Raw genomic sequence first — 18,929 nt, forward strand, 5'->3', positions numbered from 1 at the left:
TAGGAGCTCGCGCACTCGCGATGGCGGTACCATCTACCAGTCGCCGTTGGCGGCTCACGTACTCGTGATGGTAATACCATGCGGCAGTTGAAGGTGGTGGCCTACCTACGCTTACCGACACTTCTCGCTGTTGATGGTAAGAGAAGAACACTCGTGACGCTCCATTTGACTTTATCTATTTATCTACTACTATTAAGTACATTGTTGCCTCGAAGTCGACGTGATGCGGAGCATTGGGGCACGCGTCGGTGTCGCGTACGGGACCCTTATGCAGCGAATTTGTGTGAGTGCGATCGCTCCTAGAAATCTTAGCGCATCCCAACCAGCCAAGCGCCAAGCTACGGGTCGAGACGTTGAGTATATGTGCGTTCGGCGCTACACTCGACGAGTATGCGTGAGAGTCGAATGCTGCGAAAATCCTCCCGAGGCTTACCTAACCCCGAATATAAGCCGAGTCATTTCGCGTATGATTTTTTTTACATTTCTCTACTAGCGTTATCAAGCGTTTTCGAGCGTTATCGAGCATTTTTCGACCGTTTTCGAACGTTTTCGAGCGTTTCTCTATAATTTTCAGAGCGGCTTCGAGCGTTTTCAAGCGCTATCGAGCGTTGCTGAACGTTTTCGAGCGTTTCTCGATCATTTTCAGAGCGGTTTCGAGCGTTTATAGACTGTTTTTTAGGGTTACCGAGCGTTTATCAACCGTTTTCGAGTGTTTTTAGTGTCTTCGAGCGTTTTTAGAGTCTTTTGGAGCGTTATGGAGCGTTATCGAGCGTTTGTCAAGCGTTTTTGAGCGTTATCGATCGTTTTTCGAGCGTTTCTCGGTCATTTTCAGAGCATTATCGAGCGTTGTCGAGCGTAATCGATCATTTTCGCGCGTTTTTCAAGTGTTTTCGAGCCTTATCGAAGGCCTTACAGTGCGGTTGCGTGTTGCTAAGTGCAGTAGAGTGCCGGAGAGTGCCGGAGAGTTGCCGGTGAGTGACGGAGAGTGCCGAAGAGTTGCCGTATTGTGCCGGAGACTGCCGGAGAGTTGCCGCAGAGTGCCGGAGAGTGCCGAAGAGTTGCCGTAGAGTTTCGGAGGGTTGCCGCAGAGTGCCCGAGAGAGCCGGAGAGTGCCAGAGAATTGCTGAAGAGTGCCGCAGAGTGCCCGAGAAACCCGGAGAGTGCCGGAGAGTGCCGGAGAGTGCCGCAGAGTTGCCGAAGAGTGCCGGAGAGTGCCGGAGGGTGTCGGAGAGTTGCCGCAGAGGTCCGGCGAGTACCGGAGAGTGCCGGAGAGTTCCCGCAGATTGTCGGAGAGTTGCTGGAGCGTGCCGTAGAGTGCTGGAGAGTTGCCGCATATTGTCGGAGAGAGCCGGAGAGGACCGCAGAGTGCCGCAGAGTGTCGGAGAGTTGCCGGAGAGTCCCGCAGAATGCTGGAGAGTTGCCGCAGAGTGCCGCAGAGTGCCGGAGAGAGCCGGAGAGTGCCACAGAATTGCTGAAGAGTGCCGCAGAGTGCCCGAGAGACCTGGTTTCGCACATCGACCGTAAACTGTATAATTATGTAGATGTGTAACCTCTGATTTACGAACCGAAGCAATACGCGAGCCATCACAATTTATTCGACTACAACGCCTTCTTACCATAGGATAGTCGCCACGATGATCTATGGTCTTCAATTTCTTGGCATCGATGACTGCAGAATGTTGTTTTTCTATCTTGAATTTCTTACTTTCGGTTGCGTGGTGGTAGTAAATCATTGTAAAGCATGGCTACGGGTGTGAACCGCAAATTAGTCATGAGTTTACGCGCAGTTCCTAATTCCTTCTTAAACGTGAATTCAATGAAACTGTAAAGAGAAGTAATGTGCTGCTTTCCAAGTGGATGTGATTTGAGGTTATAGCTTGGCGTCCGTAAAAGTACTATTTTTATGTAAGGCGTTGCAAAGGGAATAGCTCCATAACCTGATCTTGATTTTGTCCAACCGCTTAAGGTAAAAGGCATATTAATTGTCAATATAAAGATAGGGGAGTTCTTAAATATTAGCAAATTTTTTTTCATCAATAGCATATTTTCTATCATAAAGAGCAAATTGTTATCACAGTGCCAATAAGTATATCAATGTAGATATTAATTGTTTAATGCTTAATTATCGAAAAATCTCATTTGTTTTCTTATGGTATGCAGAGAAAATGTCACGGTCTGAGAAGTCAAGAAACGAAGTGCCAACCTCGCAGGAAATGGAGGAACGTGAAATGGAGGAGCGTGAAATGGTGCAAGAACTTATGAGTAAGTTGATTGTTTAAAATATCAATTATCACAAAAAACATTCTTATGCATACATCGAGAACGTATTGTAATGTATTGTTTGGCTTTATAGATATTGGAATATATGAAGACGGCTTGTCATATAATCAGATGAAGGATATACTCGGTTTTGTTACTGAATCAAAACGTATGGCAAAAATGGAAACAGAAAGCAGGGCATCGCAAGCAGTAAGTATGGATAATTTTCTTCGTGCAAAGAATGCTTCATGCCTCTGGTTTAAAATAAATGCTTATGAATTATTTTTGTCTCGCAGTTGAATCTACATTCTCCACCAAAATCGCCAGTAGACCCAGGTTTAAAATCTAATATAACACAGAATGTAGATGGTCAAGAGCATGTAGGCACACATAAAACTAGTAACATGCCTGTGGCATATGATCGAAGATCAATTCATGTTGTGGATAGTAACAAATTTCCATCTGATAGCTTTGAAAAAAAAGGCATGAAAAATCGATGCAGAGAGTTGGATGATAAGATGATTGATCAAGCTCAATCAACAAGTATATTGCATTCCATGGGATCTAAGGGCTCATCCCGAGATTCTCATATCACAGATGGGAATTTTGATTTACAGTCAAAGTTTAACCAAAAGATTGAGAGGTGGAGATTAAATCCATTGGATGTTCCAATCAACGAAGCCGATGTACCACTGCAGACACCTTGTAGACTTGTTAATCAAAAGATGTCATCGCCCAGTGTCTTTAAGAACATTCAAGATTTAGACACAAGTGATAAAAGCATTGCCATTGTGGATAGTCGGTTGGATAAAATAGCCAACATGTGGCACAGTTGGCATAGGACTACTGCCGATTCGGAGTTTCAGTGGGGGTCACCCATTAAGGTGGGTACCTCCGTCCAAATCGTTCCTTACCAATCCTACCGCTAGAGAAAATCTCGTGTCCATTTGGGCGAAGTGTTGAACTTTTTACAAACTTTTCATCTTTTTATGTTATCATTCTCAGGAAGAATTAGATGTTTTGCCATGTGCATCAAATTGTACAATTTTGATCGTCGCCTGGTGAGGTGTGTCTATGTACGAATTTACAAACGACTCGTAGCTAGAGTGTCCAAAGTTACAAATAAATCATTCCATTATATTCTAACGGTGCATACTGACAATTGTATATACAAATTAAGATAAAATGAATTTCCCAATCATTGTTTGCCTCACCATTCTTCTACTTGTTCATATTTTCCTTTAAACTCTTAAATTCAGAGAATATGTCTACATGTAGTAGGAATTACTAGGAAATGTTTCCCAATGTACTAATACTTAATTTGGTCACTTACACTAATTTATATGTACCTAAACACATATTAACCAGGTGGCTTGTAAAGTAATTTCTTATGATCGTATGTAATGCCCAATAAGACGCGTTGTATACAACAGTGTATACGCATGTAGCCAAATGAGAAAAGAACGCACACGTTTACGTATGCAAAAATGTTTTTAATGTAACTTATAATGAAACTTTTTGAATAAATTGTATTTCTCTAAAAAAGCTTGCTGTTTTATTCTGAATATCTAATTGATATTTCAACGTTTGTATAGGTGGGCGTGGCTAACGATAGTTTGGATAGAAAATCCCTGACCGAAAGTAGATATGCTAATAAAATCGAAGAACCAATTAGAAAAACATACGAGCGGAGTAGCAAACGTAAGGCTTACACAACTATCATGAAATGTCTCGACTCCAGTGATGAAACCGACGATAATGACCGGATTTCCATTAAGAAGAAGAAATCTATGCAAGAGCCAGCCAAAACAATGTCCAAAATTATTCAACCGAAGCCTCAACAGTCTGGCATCGATAATGAGAGCATTCCGGATACGAAAACTGTCATAATGAACGATGACAGAGATAGTAGTAGTAGTAATGATATTTTTGATACCAAGGACAGCAAAAGCAATAAGACGATAAAACCCAAGAGACTTACACTTAGTCTAACTAGAACACCAGGAAATAAGGTCGATACAGTGTTACAAGAAAGAAAAGACATTAAACAGGTGACGGAAGGAAACTTAATAATAGGAGACAGTGACGACGAAAGTAATGCAAATACTGAGCAAGTTATTCCTGCCATTCTGATGTCTGACGACGAGGATGAAATCATGGACACTGACGAAGATAGGAAAATTTCCGAAACAGAGCAGGAAGAGTTTCCGGAATTAAAAGTGTTGAAAACTAAAGGAATATTTAGTCGCCTTCAAAGTCAATGCTCTCGCTTGAAGAATTTACAGCAGGAAGAGGAGAAACGGCGAAAGCAACAAGAAGAAGAAAAATTGAAGAAGAAGGAGGAATTGCAGAAACAGAAGGAAGAGCGGGAGAAGAAACGCATTCAAGAGGAAATTGAATTGGCTAAATCAAACGAAATCAAAGAGAAGCAATTAAAGGCGAAGGAAGAAAGATGGGCAAATATGATAAAGACAAGAGAAAGAGCCAAAGAGATCGAAAGAAGAAGATTGCGAGAAATCGCAGAAGCAAAGAAAAAGATGGAACAACAGGAGAAGGAAAGGGAAGAACGCTTACTGAGGGTTTGTACCGATCACTTATTAATTTACTCAGAAAATTAGTATTTTTGTTTACACTGCGTCGTTTTTTCACTACCTTTTTCGTTTATGAGAAGTTTTAACGTATTTAGATTAATATGTTTGGTCTGATTACACATTACTGTTATACTAATCAACTAGTTAGTGATTACTAGTTTTAAAATCAAAATACACTTCTTTAGGATGATGATGACATTGAGATTCTGCATTCTAATGTCGATAATAATTCTGGAAGCTGTACCACCTGTCCCATCTGTAATGAATCATTCCCAGATGATGAAATTCAGAATCATGCTGCGCAATGTGAGCAGTACGATACTTCAGATAAGGGGAATGATACTCAAGTAGAAACAAATAGAAATAGCAACCTAGTCAGCGAGACATTGAAATGTTACGTTTGCAAGAAATTCAGAACAGACGATGGTAGATATTATGATGATCACGTCCATCGATGCTTAGAGAGCAAGAAAGACAGTCCTGACGATGGCCTGACAGGTGATAATTCAGAATTCGGTTCACACACTCTTCAATGGTTTAAGGCTGCTTTGTCAAAGTTTCTTTACGTTACAATATTTCACTTATTGCTCTGATTCTATTTTAGCTTCGACAAGCTGGAAAGATCCAAATAATCATACAGCAGATACAGAGATAAGATATCGAGTGCCACCTCCTTCAAAGAATAAAGAGCGGAAGTACCCTGGCAAAAAGAGGAAGCGCTGAGCATTTCCTAACCATTGATCTGTTTTTGAAAGCATCGGATAATGCAACTTTGCAAATTATACATATGAACGTCACTGGAAGAAACTTGAAAGGCAGATTTCAAGTCAATGATCGATCTTCCAGTGAAATAAAAGTGATTTCCATACATCTGTAACAGCAAAGTAATTCAAAGCATTTCATATCATATCCTGCTCTTGTGGGTACCGATTATGGTGATAAAATGAAACGTATGAACCGTTTCCAAAATGCCTTTACTTAATCGCTGTTTTTCAAGTTTTCAATGAAAATCGATTTTATGGACCAATTTCTTAATATGTTGTTAACGAGAGGATAGACTACTTTCATTTTTATGATAAAATTAATTCACATCGGTAACCATGGTACGCGTGAGTAGTTACCCTCTAACACAGGTTATCTCTGTGCGATCTCTTGTGTGCATTGAATGCATGTAAGTACCAATAAATAAGTGTACAATTTGCAAAGCATTAAAACTGCCAGCTTTGCAAGCGTAGAGGATTACGATAAGCTTAATATGCTGAACCTCTATACATTTTTTCTACAAAATATATTTATATACATATTACAGCCAAGAATTTATGAAGTTTATTTATTGGCTATCATATGTTTGTATCGATATACATGATTACTAATAAAAAGGTTCTGAATTTTAAAATATAATTGTAAACTAGTTACAAATTTCAGATACGTCAAAAGTACAAAAGCACGGTAGAAAATTAACATATAAATGTATGTATTGTCTGATAAAGCGAAAAACAATTCCAATCTGCTGATACATCCAATGATCTTGCCATTAATCAATTCGTATTATAAGCCAACATTTTATCCGACAGTAGATGTGTTTAAGAAAGATTTAATGAAACGTAACGTATTACATTAAAGGTACCAAGCAATCTGCCTATACAGAACTCTTATCAGCATTAACTTCAATTCAAAGGTCGTCGACATCATTCGTCTTGAAAAATTCTGCTCTTGTCTTCGTACAACAGTGTACTGTAATCAGTTGATTGTCGTCTGGATAGAATGGATATCTCGAGCGCGATGCATCAAGTTATGATACGCATAGTCGCTTGTTGTGTTAACACTGCTGATAAGAAAATGTAAACTGGTGTCTCCAGAAAGAACTGAGGCAATTGTGAGGTTATGCATTTAAGTGCTCCTTGATTACCCGAAGCGATGGAACGATTCTGCAGATTTTTACTAATTTTTACGTATATTTGGAACAATGGGGACTCTATGTCGCTCAATGGAATATGGACTGGGCAAATTCAATCACTGAGTAAGTTTTCACCACTCACAGTATGCATTTAAAAAATATTCAGGCTAAATGACTTCTACAAAGACCGGATAGACGCTAACCGGCAATTTACGTTACTGGCTCGTTCATGACAGTAATTAATATTTACTTTTATTACCTCTTTTGTTCATGTAACAGACATATCATTTCCTGCCAATGTACCAGGAGGCATTTACACGGACTTGGTAATAAATAACTTAATAGAAGAGAACCTCGTAGGGTTTAATGACATCAAAAACCGTTGGGTGGGAAATCAAAGTATTACCTATGAGACGCATTTCATGGGTAACACATTTTTCAATGATAAATGATGATTCTGTGAGAATATCGTACTAAAATAAGAATGATTTACAGTGGATGAAAGCCTTTTGAATACTTCGAACATTGACTTAGTATTCCATGGACTGGATACCTTTGCTAATGTTTCCATGAATGGGAAGTTCCTTGGAATTTCGTCAAACATGTTCTTAAGATATACATTTAATGTGAAAGATTATATAAAGGTACGTTATGTTCTTAAACCTTAACAGTTGGAAGTTATTTTGATTCTTCTGCAAATACATTTCAGCCTGGCAGAAATTACCTAAAGGTGGAATTTATCTCGGCTGTTAAAATTGCTGAGTTACTTTACGAGAAACAGAGTCTCAATTATGTCGTTCCACCAAAATGTGTCCCAGAAGAATATAATGGAGAATGTCATGTTAACCATATTAGAAAAATGCAAGCCAGCTTTGGATGGGATTGGGGCCCAGCATTTCCATCGTCTGGAATTTGGTAGTGGCTTTTGTTAAAATAGATTCTATACATATATGTTTTATGGATAATCTATGTACGGCATCACAGGAAAGATGTGGAGCTTCTCTTTTCGAACCGTGCACTACTTACTGATATCACTGTTGATATCCATAAAAATGATACATGGAATGTCATTGTGACGGTATTTTTTAAAAATCTACAACAAAAACTGTTAGAAGATATTACGTGCCACATGACCGTTAAACTAGATGTTAATGACAAAGTAAGTGTTGTGAATGCAAGTGAAACAGTTTTAAGGTGGGATGATAAACAGGCAGTAGTGTGGATATCTTTACACATCCCTGAAGTAAGTTGTGCATACCTGATTTATTAAAGATTATTTATTTATATGTAATTTTGCATCACATATATATCTTGTACTAGAATCTCGTGGAGAAGTGGTGGCCAAACGGTTATGGGAAACAGACTCTGTACCTCTTGAAAACGCAAGTAAGCATAGGCACCGATACAGTGGAACGTAGCACAAGAATTGGTTTTAGGACCATCAAACTTGTGCAGAATCCCTTACAGCAGGGCTTGAGCTTCTATTTTCTCGTCAATGATATTCCAGTTTTTGCTAAAGGTAGTAACTGGATCCCTGCTAGTATATTTCCAGAACTAACTGCACAAGCTGATACTGTCGATAGTTTACTGCAATCTGCGAAAGATGCACACATGAATATGCTTAGAGTTTGGGGTGGTGGTGTGTACGAATCTGACCTCTTCTACGATTTGGCTGATGAATATGGAATAATGATTTGGCAAGATTTTATGTTTGCATGCTCCATGTATCCCACCGATGATAGATTCCTAGAATCTGTTCGAGAAGAAGTTGTGCAAAATGTTAAACGTCTAAAGTATCACCCAAGTATTGTTTTATGGGCCGGAAATAACGAGAACGAAGCAGCGCTTTATGGAAACTGGTATGGCACTGGTTCGGAAGAAATTTATAAAGAAGATTACATCAAACTATACGCACATTTGATAAAACAAACTGTGGAAAACTTGGATCAAACGAGACCTTTCGTAGTGTCCAGCCCTAGTGATGGATTATTTACAGAGCAAAATAATTTCATTGGACCAAATCCTTATTCGACTTTGTATGGTGACGGTACTGTAAACATTATATCATTCTATATAAATATTAAATTTGTAAGATTCCTGTTTACTTTTGTAAAATCTTTGTCCAAATAAAGATTATTTGGGCTAAGATGATTTTTATTCCATACAGTAAATTACTTTCAATATGTTGGATTCATAATATTTATACTGTTTCAGTTCATTATTACAACTATTTCGGTGATGGATGGAACATAAATCAATATCCCCGAACAAGATTTGCATCGGAATATGGTTTTCAGTCTATCCCATCCTTGTACACATTAGCCAATGTAGCTGAGAGCAAGAATGATTTAAAATTATCCAGTGAATTTATGGTTCATCGTCAACACTTACAATATGGCTATGACTACATGAAATTTTTAATATCTAAGAACCTTCCAATGCCTCGGAGTGTTGATACACTAGAGGGTTTCTTTGATTTCATATATCTAAGCCAACTAAATCAAGCCGTTTCAGTGAAAGTGCAAACAGAGTCATACAGGCAGGCTAAATCATACTTAAATTCAGCAGGAGAGGGTCTGACAATGGGAGCTCTTTATTGGCAACTGAATGATGTTTGGCAGGCTCCATCGTGGTCCTCGATAGGTAAGAAAATCTCATTCATAAAAAGTACGCTTTATCAAAGTCTACGTTTGAATAATTTTTCTTTTCAGAATTCGGTGGTCGCTGGAAAATGCTTCATTACTTTGCAACGGAATTCTTTGCACCTGTGATCGTAACACCTCGTGTATCGGTAGACAGGGATTTAACCATTTACGTAGTAACAGATGACTTGCTATCGATAGAGTCCTGCACCGTAAAATTAAATGTCTACAAGTGGCAATCTACCGTTCCTGTACACACAGAACTATATACAGACATTACAATAGTGAGTAAAGTACAAGAATTGAACCAGTTTGTATAAAAATATAGCTTATTTAAATTATGACTTTCAACAGGAACCGATTTTGTCGTACGAAGTGGCTACTTTCCAGCTCGACGAGTTTTTAACAAAAGCCGGTTGCGGAGAGCTCTTCATTGCCAAAAAGAATTGTGTAATTCAGCTTGCCCTGTACAATCGGAGTGGCGAGATAATCGCTCCATTAAATTATGTTTATCCTAGTCCACTGAAGAGTGTCGACTTACCCCTCGCAAATTTCAGAGTAAATCAACTTATTAGTAGCTTTACGCACAATAAGCGGCGCGATGACCAATCCAAAATATTAATTTTAGGTGCGTGTCACTTTGATTCCTGCTCAGCTATCCGCAGGCCTGAACTTCGAGATCGAGCTAACATCCACTGAAATCGCTCTCTTCGTATACCTCGATCTAGGAATGATACATGGACGCTTGTCTGAAAATGGCTTTCATATATTTTCTGGAAAGAAGGTCGTGAAGTTCCGCACCAACGAGAATGTAACGCAAGATGATATACTGCAAGTTTTGACAGTCCAGACTTTATCGCAAATCAACAACCGCAATGGAACTTTGCACATTGATTACTTAAACAAACTATTCCCGTAAAACGCGTGCATGACGAATAAAACGCTAACCTTTCGTGTGATATAAATCGATGGCAATCTCGTCGAACATGAAATTATGGAAAATATCTATCATGGTGTAAATAAACTTCAATGGCAATCAGGATTAAAATTACAACGATAAAAATGTCCACCGTGGAAGAAAACCACTCGTTCATGATAAACTACATTCCGGTTACCGTGGACAATAATTATTGTTAAATACTTTAAAATAATACGATATAAAGGTTTCTGATCTCGTCAGAGAACTTTACTCTGCTGTGATTCTATGTACTATACGCACATACGTTAATAAATAAACCAATGCATCAAAACCTCTCTTCTTTACTACCTTCAAGTAGTTCAAGAAATTTCAAAATGGCACGGCAATAAAATTCTACGCGTCGAAATCTGAAATGCATTATTGTTAACATTTATTATCTGAAAGGCGGTACAGTAAATTAACATAAAATAAATATTTCCACGCACTCATCGTTGTGCGGTTTAGTAAAAAATATTAAATATCTCAAATAAAGCGTGGAATCGACTCAACATAATGTCACTTGTCTTGCAAGGTACACCGTATATGCGTTAATACGAAAATGCTCTTACTTTCAAGAAACGCAGTGACGTTTCGTCTCCAGCTGACCGAGTTGAGTCTTAAGAGTGTTAATTGTTTCCTCCGATGGCGAATGAAGGTAACGACGACTTAGATTAATAGCTACCATTATGCAGCAAAGAAGTAGAGGGCCAAAAATTGCTCCTTCCACTCCTAGGCAGAAAATACCTCCCGCAATGGATAATCCCGTGAGGTATGGATGTCCTCCTCTAAAATACCATTTAAATTCAGTCTAAGGTCTTTAGTTCGGTAAGATAAACCAGCTGAAAAGTCAAATCACCCTTTGATCTCCTTGTAGAACTCCGTAACGACGATATTGCACGGAAGGAAGTGAAATGTAAAGAAGAGAATCGCCGTCATGGGTCCTTGCACGAACCAGAGTTCCAAGGTGGCTGGGATGCAAGCAAAGTATGCATCGAGAAATGGTACGGCTCCCAGGATTGTCGCGAGGGCAGATGGCAAATAAACAACTTTCACTTGAAAAAGATTGTGAATGAACCACGTCCACATGCCGAAGAACGAAGCCAATTTAAATGTCGCCATAAAAACACCGATCACGGACTCTTGTAATGTTACGGCAAACCTGGAAATATTTTAAGCGGTGTTTCTCCGTTGGATAAAACTGGGGTACGTCTTTAAATTAATTATCTTCGCCATATGGACGTACATAACATGTACATATATAATATGTAAAATTAAAAGCCTGGTTCGTTTAGTAAGCCAATATCTACGACGTACCCAGTATCTCTCAGTGCGCTACCATAAAAATGGAGGAAGTGCTTCTTTTAAAATTGTTTTCAAAACATTCTAAAATCACAAATAGTCATGCAATTTTAGTCATAATACCTGTGACAGCTGATGGGACTAAATGCAGTAATTAATTCAACGGGCTTATATGTTTTCCCACTAGAGCTGAGCAGATAAAACAGCGTAGTAAAAAATACGACCTGCAATAACGTGTGGTTGTAGATAACGTAATCCAACATTCCCGTATGAATGAGTTATCATTAAATAAACACACCATACTGAGAGTGAAGTTGAATAACGCCGTTCCACTCAAAAGTACAGTGTAGAGCAATTCTGTGACAATGGTTAATATAACCGAGATATTTCCTTTAAAGATACTCCAAATCGAGTCTAGTAAAGATGTTAGGATTCCAACGTTTTCTTTGGCGAAATTTTGAATACTGGTCATGTTAAAGATCTCTGCAAGGTTTCAAGGCATTAAACTGGTGTCATACACGCATTATAATAAAATTGAAAACAATTGACAGGTTCAAACACTTACGTAAAGGTTTTCCAAAACTCTCTTGCAGACTATCCCAAGCTGAGAAGGCTGCATTCATATCTACTGTAGGCCCAATTAAATTTTCACTTTCATTGGACATCATCCAAGCCTGGTAAAGTCGGTCCCATAACTCCAAAACTTTTTTCTCCATTTGTTCGGCTTTAGATGATTCTAAGTCTTTCATAAGGCTCTTTACCTAGTCCACGTTTATTGATTTTAATACACTGTCATGACATAAGTGTAAACGAAGACTTACTGACAGACTACTCACTCCGGCAGAAATTGCATCACGTCCATACGTATAGGCATTATCCAATACGCTATTAACCGACTGTTCCCACTGCTCGGGGATCCAATCGATGTTGGGATTATTTATTAAGGTGGAATTTACTACCTCACTAGTAACTTGAATAATGTGTATACCTTCTGCATAGACCTATAAAAATGAAATTTTCTGATTTTTAAGTAGCGAAAGGATATAAATATAGTAAAAAAAAATGCATACTTGTATCGTTATAAATACAGACGCACATATGGTGAAGACTAGTAATCCTAAAATCACAGTAATTGTAGCCACTGAATTTATGGAAGCTTTTAAACCTTGTGTTATCTTCTCATCAATGATCACATATAATTTATACAAGCCCATAATATTAGCTGGAAGTAAAGCTTGATGTCTGTCTTTGCACCATAATTTGATCTTATCTAAAATAGCTTGAAAATGCCCCTCGATAATATTCCAAAAATCGAAGTAACTTCCAATTCGCTTAAGAAAATAATAAGCTATTGGAATTATCATAATATGCATTATCCATCTGTGTTTCCAGAGAATCATGCCTCCACAAGCGTACAATGCTCCATACATGTACTTATCCGTATCACTTTTATTCTCCTCGACGTCTAAAGTCATCCGAAATTCTGTCTTCAGTTTGCGTAAAAAATATTTTTCTTGAGCCATTGACTTTACTATCCTTTGAACACTGGTAGACAACTTTGGACCATGTATCGGAGAAGTCGAGGGTAAGGAACTTCCATCCGTATCAAAGGTAATTGACTTTCTAGTTAAATCAAGTCTAGGCACAGTTTTCATATCAGAGGGTGAAGATTGTTCAGTTGCTTCCTTTTCTATATTTTTGTCAACTGTCACTGGTGTGGAAGTCTTTACCAAGGGTGCATTTTTCTCTGTTACTAATGGATCAACTAGTTTGGGCTCGATACTTGGTTGCTCGTTTATCAGTGCATACTGCATAGCTTCCATAAATGTTATACGATTTTCACTTAGTTCATATCGCTCAATGATCAAGATTACTTCATAAATAAATCCTATGAGGTATAACGTTTGCAAAGTACAAAAGATAATTATTTGATATGCTCCTAAAATGTTTGACAAGTAAAGACTGATCATAAACCAAGCAACGAATGATGTATATCGAAATTGTCTGGAATTAGCTGGTGTCCAATAAATATAGAGCACAGATAAATAACCAACTACTATCACCAATATCTGCAAGAAAATAAATGTTTTTTAACTGATGTTCAATCAAATTAAATAGCGCTTGAATAAAATTTATACCATGTATATATTGCAGGTTGATATGAAGAAAACGAGTATACCATCACAGATCATAAGTATCCTCAGAACAAAATACGTTAGAAAATTTGGAGTATAATTGTATACCACCAATGACACGAAAGCAAAGCCAAAAATGCTGATGATGTACTTTACATGACTAATTAAGAAAGAACCCAGTACTTCGGAGATCTTGTTAGCTATTTGAAGAGGTATACCCAATGCATTGACAAACAATGGTTTGCCTGATGCTTCCGATTCATTGAACCATGACTGTGCTGCATCGGCTAAGGAGAGCTTAAATGGGAAAAGAACGGAGCCACAAAGTAGTGCCCAAATCAGTGGCTTTACAAATGGCCGCAAGATGTAATAAAGCCCGTAGCTGGCTGTCGATATCGAGAACAGAAGGAGAAGTGCTACGGCGTTGTAAACTCCTTGTCTTAATGCTTTCTCGTGTCCAGCACTCAAGCCGGATAACATGTTCATAAGATTATCCATTGGCGTACGAGGAAGACTCATTATATGTAATGTTAAGCGTGATAATTATACAAACAAGTGGAAAACCTTTCTCTTAATCAGATGGGGAGGACCATCTCTTCTTAAAGTCTTATACACCTCTTACTCCTGTACACACTTAGCAGTAGAAAATTGTTTGACTTAAAGTCTAGTGAGCTATGCGTCATTTTAAGCCCCCCTGCAGTCCTTCTGATTACTCAGTCACTATCTATATAATATTTCGTGCGTCTTAGCACCACTTGGAAACGGTTAGAATTTCTTAACCCCTATTTCTACTTCCTTCGCATTCCATTACACATATATTTTCGTCTTGATATATATAGTTTTTTCAATGACATAACAAGTGATGCCATCTGTTGGTCGAACAATGACACCACAGTCCGGCCCTCATTCTTCCAACGTTTCAAACTTTAAAAATATTTAAAATGACAAGTACCTGAAAGTCAAAACTACATTCCTTTTAATCCTTTAAATAGCTAAAGTAATATTATGTAATTTCATGCAGGTTAATGTCAAAAAATTATCCTTCTAATCAGATATTTAAAAATGTTGTCCTTTTTGTTATATTATGTTTCGAACGGTAAAAATGAGTAATGCTGGTGTCAAGAATTTTTAGAAAAAATATATATAAAAGGATTCCAATTAAGTGAAAGGCTACAACAGTTTTAAATTTGGACTTTCAAAAAGGCAAAATAGTTACAGGTAAATGTCATAAAATGATGACAGAATAGTGGAGTTGTTACAACCAGCAACTGATCACATTCTCGATATACCTGCTTAGCAAGTTTCAAAATGTGTTGTATGTATCGCATGTTAAATTCAAATAAAAAAGACCTGAGAGAGGGCAAAATTATTTCGAACTATTCTTATGTTACAAGTACTGCTTCGGTAAGGAGTCGATATCAGTTGACTTACATAAGCTGCACGTTTTCATTTTTGTGAACGTAATCAAACATTCTGTGATCATCGGTCTGTAACTACTTTTATGTCTGTACATGTGGCCAAGGACTCGTCTGTCACAGAGTTTTGAGCACCGATTTATGTATAATTTTCCAGAACTTACATAAGAATTGATAAACAGGTGTGAATATTTGCTGAGTATTCCTGCAATTAATAACAGTTACAATATGCAGGGAGAGAAAAAATTCATTAGGCCAGTATTAAAAACACAAAGCATAAGATTCTATTTTCCATTTTATGACTTTCAGACCGTAAACCACTCTCTTGCCTTACTGCCTATACCTATACAATTATACAATGTAATCATAAGTTCATTACTTTTCGAGTCGTCGCAACCGAGCAACGAATTTCTCCACTTTTGTTTTCAACATATTTGGATCATTTGTATGGGTCTAATGCTGTACTCGTGTGCGCAAAATATCGCAAGAACAAATAAATTCATTAGATCATGTAACATTGCTATAATGGTAAAAATGGCGTAACAAAACAAAGTCCTACTTTGCATTTTTTTTCTCAACCTCCAGGACGATAATTTCAGATTTGGAATCTGTATCGTATGGTTACATTTTCTTACACCCATGGTCATACCATTAATATTCGAGAGCATAATTTTCAAACCATCCAAGTACTGCCCATTTGTGTAGGATTTCCATAACGTTCCCTGTATTCACAGCATCTATGGTCAGAACAGTCTCAAGTGAAAATAAGAAATAGTATGAAGAAAAAAAATAGAGTTAAGGAATAGCGAGAGAAAGGAGTAAAATATATAACAAAAGATTGATCGAATACGATTGCAGGATAAATACTGACTCGCGAGAGATTGCCTAAGCGCGAATTACGGAACCTAGTCCACAATGGACTTGTCGACTTTGTCTGCATGTCTTGGGAACATCATAGTCGCCGTACATTTTCTACGTGCAAAATCGCCTTAAAGAGAAGGATGCTACTGTCAGATTCGTTGTCCATCCACTCCGATACTTATGTTGGGAGCCCATCGAGCTCATGGCTCGTCGCATGCCCATTTACAAGGCCAGAGGAGGATGACGCGGAAGGCTTTGGACTGTTGGCATGACAACTGCAAGGAGTATCACTACTGCTACTACTACTACTGCTGCTGTCGCTCTCGCTATCGACACTTGAAGCTGGGCTTATGTTCTTTTGACCCTTATCCCGCCTAAGTTGACAGGAAACCTGAACAGGAGATAAACTCGGACTTCTTGCTGAACAGTCGCACACTTCACGATTCCCATTGCTGGTGCAGTCACTGTCACCTTCACTATCAGTAGTAGTTACAGTACTTCCATGCCTTCGAGCTCTTAGTGCTTCATTCTCCCTCCTCAGTTGTTCGTTCTGTTGAGTGAGATCGTCGATTCTTTGTTGATAGATCTTTAATTTTTTGGCAACCTCCGAATCAGAAGTAGTACCAGCCTTCCCTTCAGATTCCACTTCCTCCATCGGATTTAAATTTTTTCCCCGTAACCTTTTGGTCAAGAGATCGACTTTTGCTTCTAGCTGTACATATTCTTGTATCAGTTCCGATTTAGTCATGGCTCCTAATCTTTCCGCATGAAGATCTTCATAAGCGGTTGAAAATTCCTTTGTTAGAAACTCCTCCTCATCCTCTGGTGACGAATAGAAATAATCTTCATCCGAGTCGATGCTAAAACTAGAATCTCGAGTTCGAGAAGGCCCAGATGGTATCTCCGATGCTATAGTACCAGCTAACTTTTGCTCAAGATCAGGGAGATCGTTATGATCTTCTATCAGAAATTGCGTTGTATTATAAGGTGCGGGTGGTTGCCTTCCTGTCTTCGTCTGCCCACCACCTGTACGGCATCGCACTCTCTGTTGATAGGCCGGCTGTTGTTTCGAGTATGGCTTCAGTTTCCTATGCTTAGGTTTACCTCTACGAGTCTTTCGTTTTTTTGTTGCGATATCCGTACCCTCATCCAAATGTCCTTCCTGGTCTCCGCTACCACTCGATCTCTCGATCTTGCCCGCCCTCCTCAGTAAAGTCTTCCAGCACTGAAAGTTGAATAAAAAATATGTCATTCATATTTCAGTTCAGTACTACATGTTACAAGAAATACCAACAATCTACTCCTTAAGTTTTTCAAAGAAAAAGGTGCCCAAGGGTAAAATCATGCCACTGGAAAAAAGAATTAAAATTTCCAAGTCAACGTTATAAAAAAGTGTCAATGATATTAAAAGAATCATTGTGACCCGATGCGAAAATGTCTCTACCAGTGACCATCCGAAATCGCTTTCTGTTTATGATTTAATTGTTTTTAGTTAACAAAATCCTGATATTTAAAATTAAATTTACATTTTTCCCGTTGGCACGGTGCTTGGAGTCCGCGTTCTCCGCGACGGATCGCACGACAGGTGGCACCACCGTCGCCGCCGCGAGCGTCGGATCCGCCTTAACAGCTTTCACATTGAGTAGCCCATCCTCGCCACCGGACGGCTTTCCTGCGGCCGCGTCGCCGTCAGAATCGTCCATGGGCTCATCTCGAAGGGTATTCTGCTTCTCCGAAGAGGCACAAACGTCCATAACTCAACCAAGTAGTAATACGCGTCTCGATCCCTACCGTTCCACGACTACGAACCGTCCACCAGTGATGCCAGAATTCCCTCGTCCGTTTTCCCTCGCTGGAGGGGAAAAATTCCCTGGGAGGGAATTTTCCCCCACCTAAGGCTACCCCGCTGTGCCCCTCAGTGCCGCCGCGGTCCGCGAATTGTGGTAGCTTAAAAGGAGGGTTATGTTCGTTTTCTCCGTGAAAAATATTTGAATTTAATAGTCCATGCAAATACTCGTAATAGTACCGTAACAGTCAAGTTGGAGCATGTAACGATTCATGGAAATATCAGATAAGTTAACTGCATTTATATACATTATTCGTAATTAAATAATTGCATTCCTTATATCTATAACAAAATATGTCAGTGCTTTGTGAAATATTATTTTGTTTCAGGCAAGCAGGGAAACTATTAGAAACTTTAATGCAGTTTGGCAGAAGTAGAATTCTGAAATGCAAAAGATGAACAGTCTCTTCCTTAGGGTATCATAGTGAGATAAGCAATGGCAGAGGACAGACATCTTTCTTTGTATGTATTATAATTTACTTAATATACTAGTATTGAAACTATTGGTATATATATATTGTAATACAACTATATATTATTATGCTTTAATGATGGTTTAACTCAAAATTTTGTTCAATTAAAGATTGACGTTTACGTGAATGTTTTCCCACAATATCTATTTTATTTTTCCTTCTTTTAGGTCCCTGGAAGACCAACATTGATTCAGTTTACTGTTCCGATATGGAAGTCAGACAGGTACTTTAATCATACCAATAAACGTCGTTTAACTGTACCCTGTCCAAGTTTTAACGGCATATTGAGGATGCCTGCCAGTAGGAAATTTGTTTTGTCGTCTTCTGTCTCTTCCGAGGACATGATCATTTGGAAAATTTAATATTACTAAATTTTTTGTATAATATAACTGCAATTCATTTTTACAACTATTCCTGTTCCTAAGTAAACAGTCAAACATTTCAAGTTGGGGAAGGGTGGAGAAGGTGAAATGCCAGGTAGGGGAAGGTTGGGGAAGGTCCACAGATCTGTACACAGCTGCTCCCCACCCCAAGAGGTGAAGTGATTTCAAGC

General features: G+C 38.5%; 3 protein-coding genes across 10 annotated transcripts; 1 reads left to right on the forward strand and 2 right to left on the reverse strand.

The window, feature by feature from the left end:
- Window positions 1-227: 227 nt before the first annotated feature.
- On the forward strand, window positions 228-10,343 carry LOC105695285 (beta-mannosidase). Of its 3 annotated transcripts, XM_012416720.2 has the most exons (10): window positions 5,574-6,870; window positions 7,027-7,173; window positions 7,243-7,391; window positions 7,457-7,662; window positions 7,732-7,990; window positions 8,068-8,794; window positions 8,962-9,390; window positions 9,459-9,673; window positions 9,744-9,947; window positions 10,018-10,343. In XM_012416720.2, the coding sequence occupies exons 1-10, from the start codon at window positions 6,768-6,770 to the stop codon at window positions 10,306-10,308; spliced, it is 2,730 nt and encodes a 909-aa protein (XP_012272143.1). In that variant the 5' UTR covers window positions 5,574-6,767; the 3' UTR covers window positions 10,309-10,343. The 3 variants fall into 3 exon arrangements, 1 of the variants encoding a protein (XP_012272143.1); XR_002762133.1 differs by lacking the exons at window positions 7,732-7,990; window positions 8,068-8,794; window positions 8,962-9,390; ... (1 more) ...; window positions 9,744-9,947; window positions 10,018-10,343 and adding exons at window positions 228-283; window positions 2,161-2,262; window positions 2,354-2,469; ... (1 more) ...; window positions 3,855-4,838; window positions 5,036-5,348 and having other exon boundaries at window positions 5,455-6,870; window positions 7,027-7,530; XR_002762132.1 differs by lacking the exons at window positions 7,732-7,990; window positions 8,068-8,794; window positions 8,962-9,390; ... (1 more) ...; window positions 9,744-9,947; window positions 10,018-10,343 and adding exons at window positions 1,243-1,966; window positions 2,161-2,262; window positions 2,354-2,469; ... (1 more) ...; window positions 3,855-4,838; window positions 5,036-5,348 and having other exon boundaries at window positions 5,455-6,870; window positions 7,027-7,530.
- LOC105695286 (transmembrane protein 245) lies at window positions 8,324-14,614 on the reverse strand. 6 transcript variants are annotated; one of them, XM_012416725.1, is made up of 10 exons: window positions 13,785-14,300; window positions 12,717-13,715; window positions 12,483-12,647; window positions 12,212-12,407; window positions 11,945-12,129; window positions 11,770-11,870; window positions 11,662-11,679; window positions 11,204-11,506; window positions 10,917-11,132; window positions 8,324-8,341 (listed from the first exon to the last, which is right to left on the reverse strand). In XM_012416725.1, the coding sequence occupies exons 1-9, from the start codon at window positions 14,298-14,300 to the stop codon at window positions 10,919-10,921; spliced, it is 2,697 nt and encodes an 898-aa protein (XP_012272148.1). In that variant the 3' UTR covers window positions 8,324-8,341; window positions 10,917-10,918. The 6 variants fall into 6 exon arrangements, with proteins under 6 accessions (XP_012272148.1, XP_012272146.1, XP_012272147.1 ...); XM_012416723.1 differs by lacking the exon at window positions 8,324-8,341 and adding an exon at window positions 10,020-10,138; XM_012416724.1 differs by lacking the exon at window positions 8,324-8,341 and adding an exon at window positions 10,028-10,113.
- An 843-nt stretch (window positions 14,615-15,457) lies between these two features.
- Window positions 15,458-18,082, reverse strand: LOC105695287 (protein HEXIM1). Its single transcript, XM_012416727.2, has 2 exons — window positions 17,584-18,082; window positions 15,458-17,282 (listed from the first exon to the last, which is right to left on the reverse strand). Exons 1-2 carry the CDS (start codon window positions 17,809-17,811, stop codon window positions 16,236-16,238), a joined length of 1,275 nt encoding a protein of 424 aa, XP_012272150.1. The 5' UTR covers window positions 17,812-18,082; the 3' UTR covers window positions 15,458-16,235.
- Window positions 18,083-18,929: the final 847 nt, after the last annotated feature.

Source organism: Orussus abietinus, unplaced genomic scaffold (genome assembly GCF_000612105.2).
Source record: "Orussus abietinus isolate OABI.00-Male unplaced genomic scaffold, Oabi_2.0 scaffold156, whole genome shotgun sequence".
Classification (NCBI taxonomy): Eukaryota; Metazoa; Arthropoda; class Insecta; order Hymenoptera; family Orussidae; genus Orussus; species Orussus abietinus.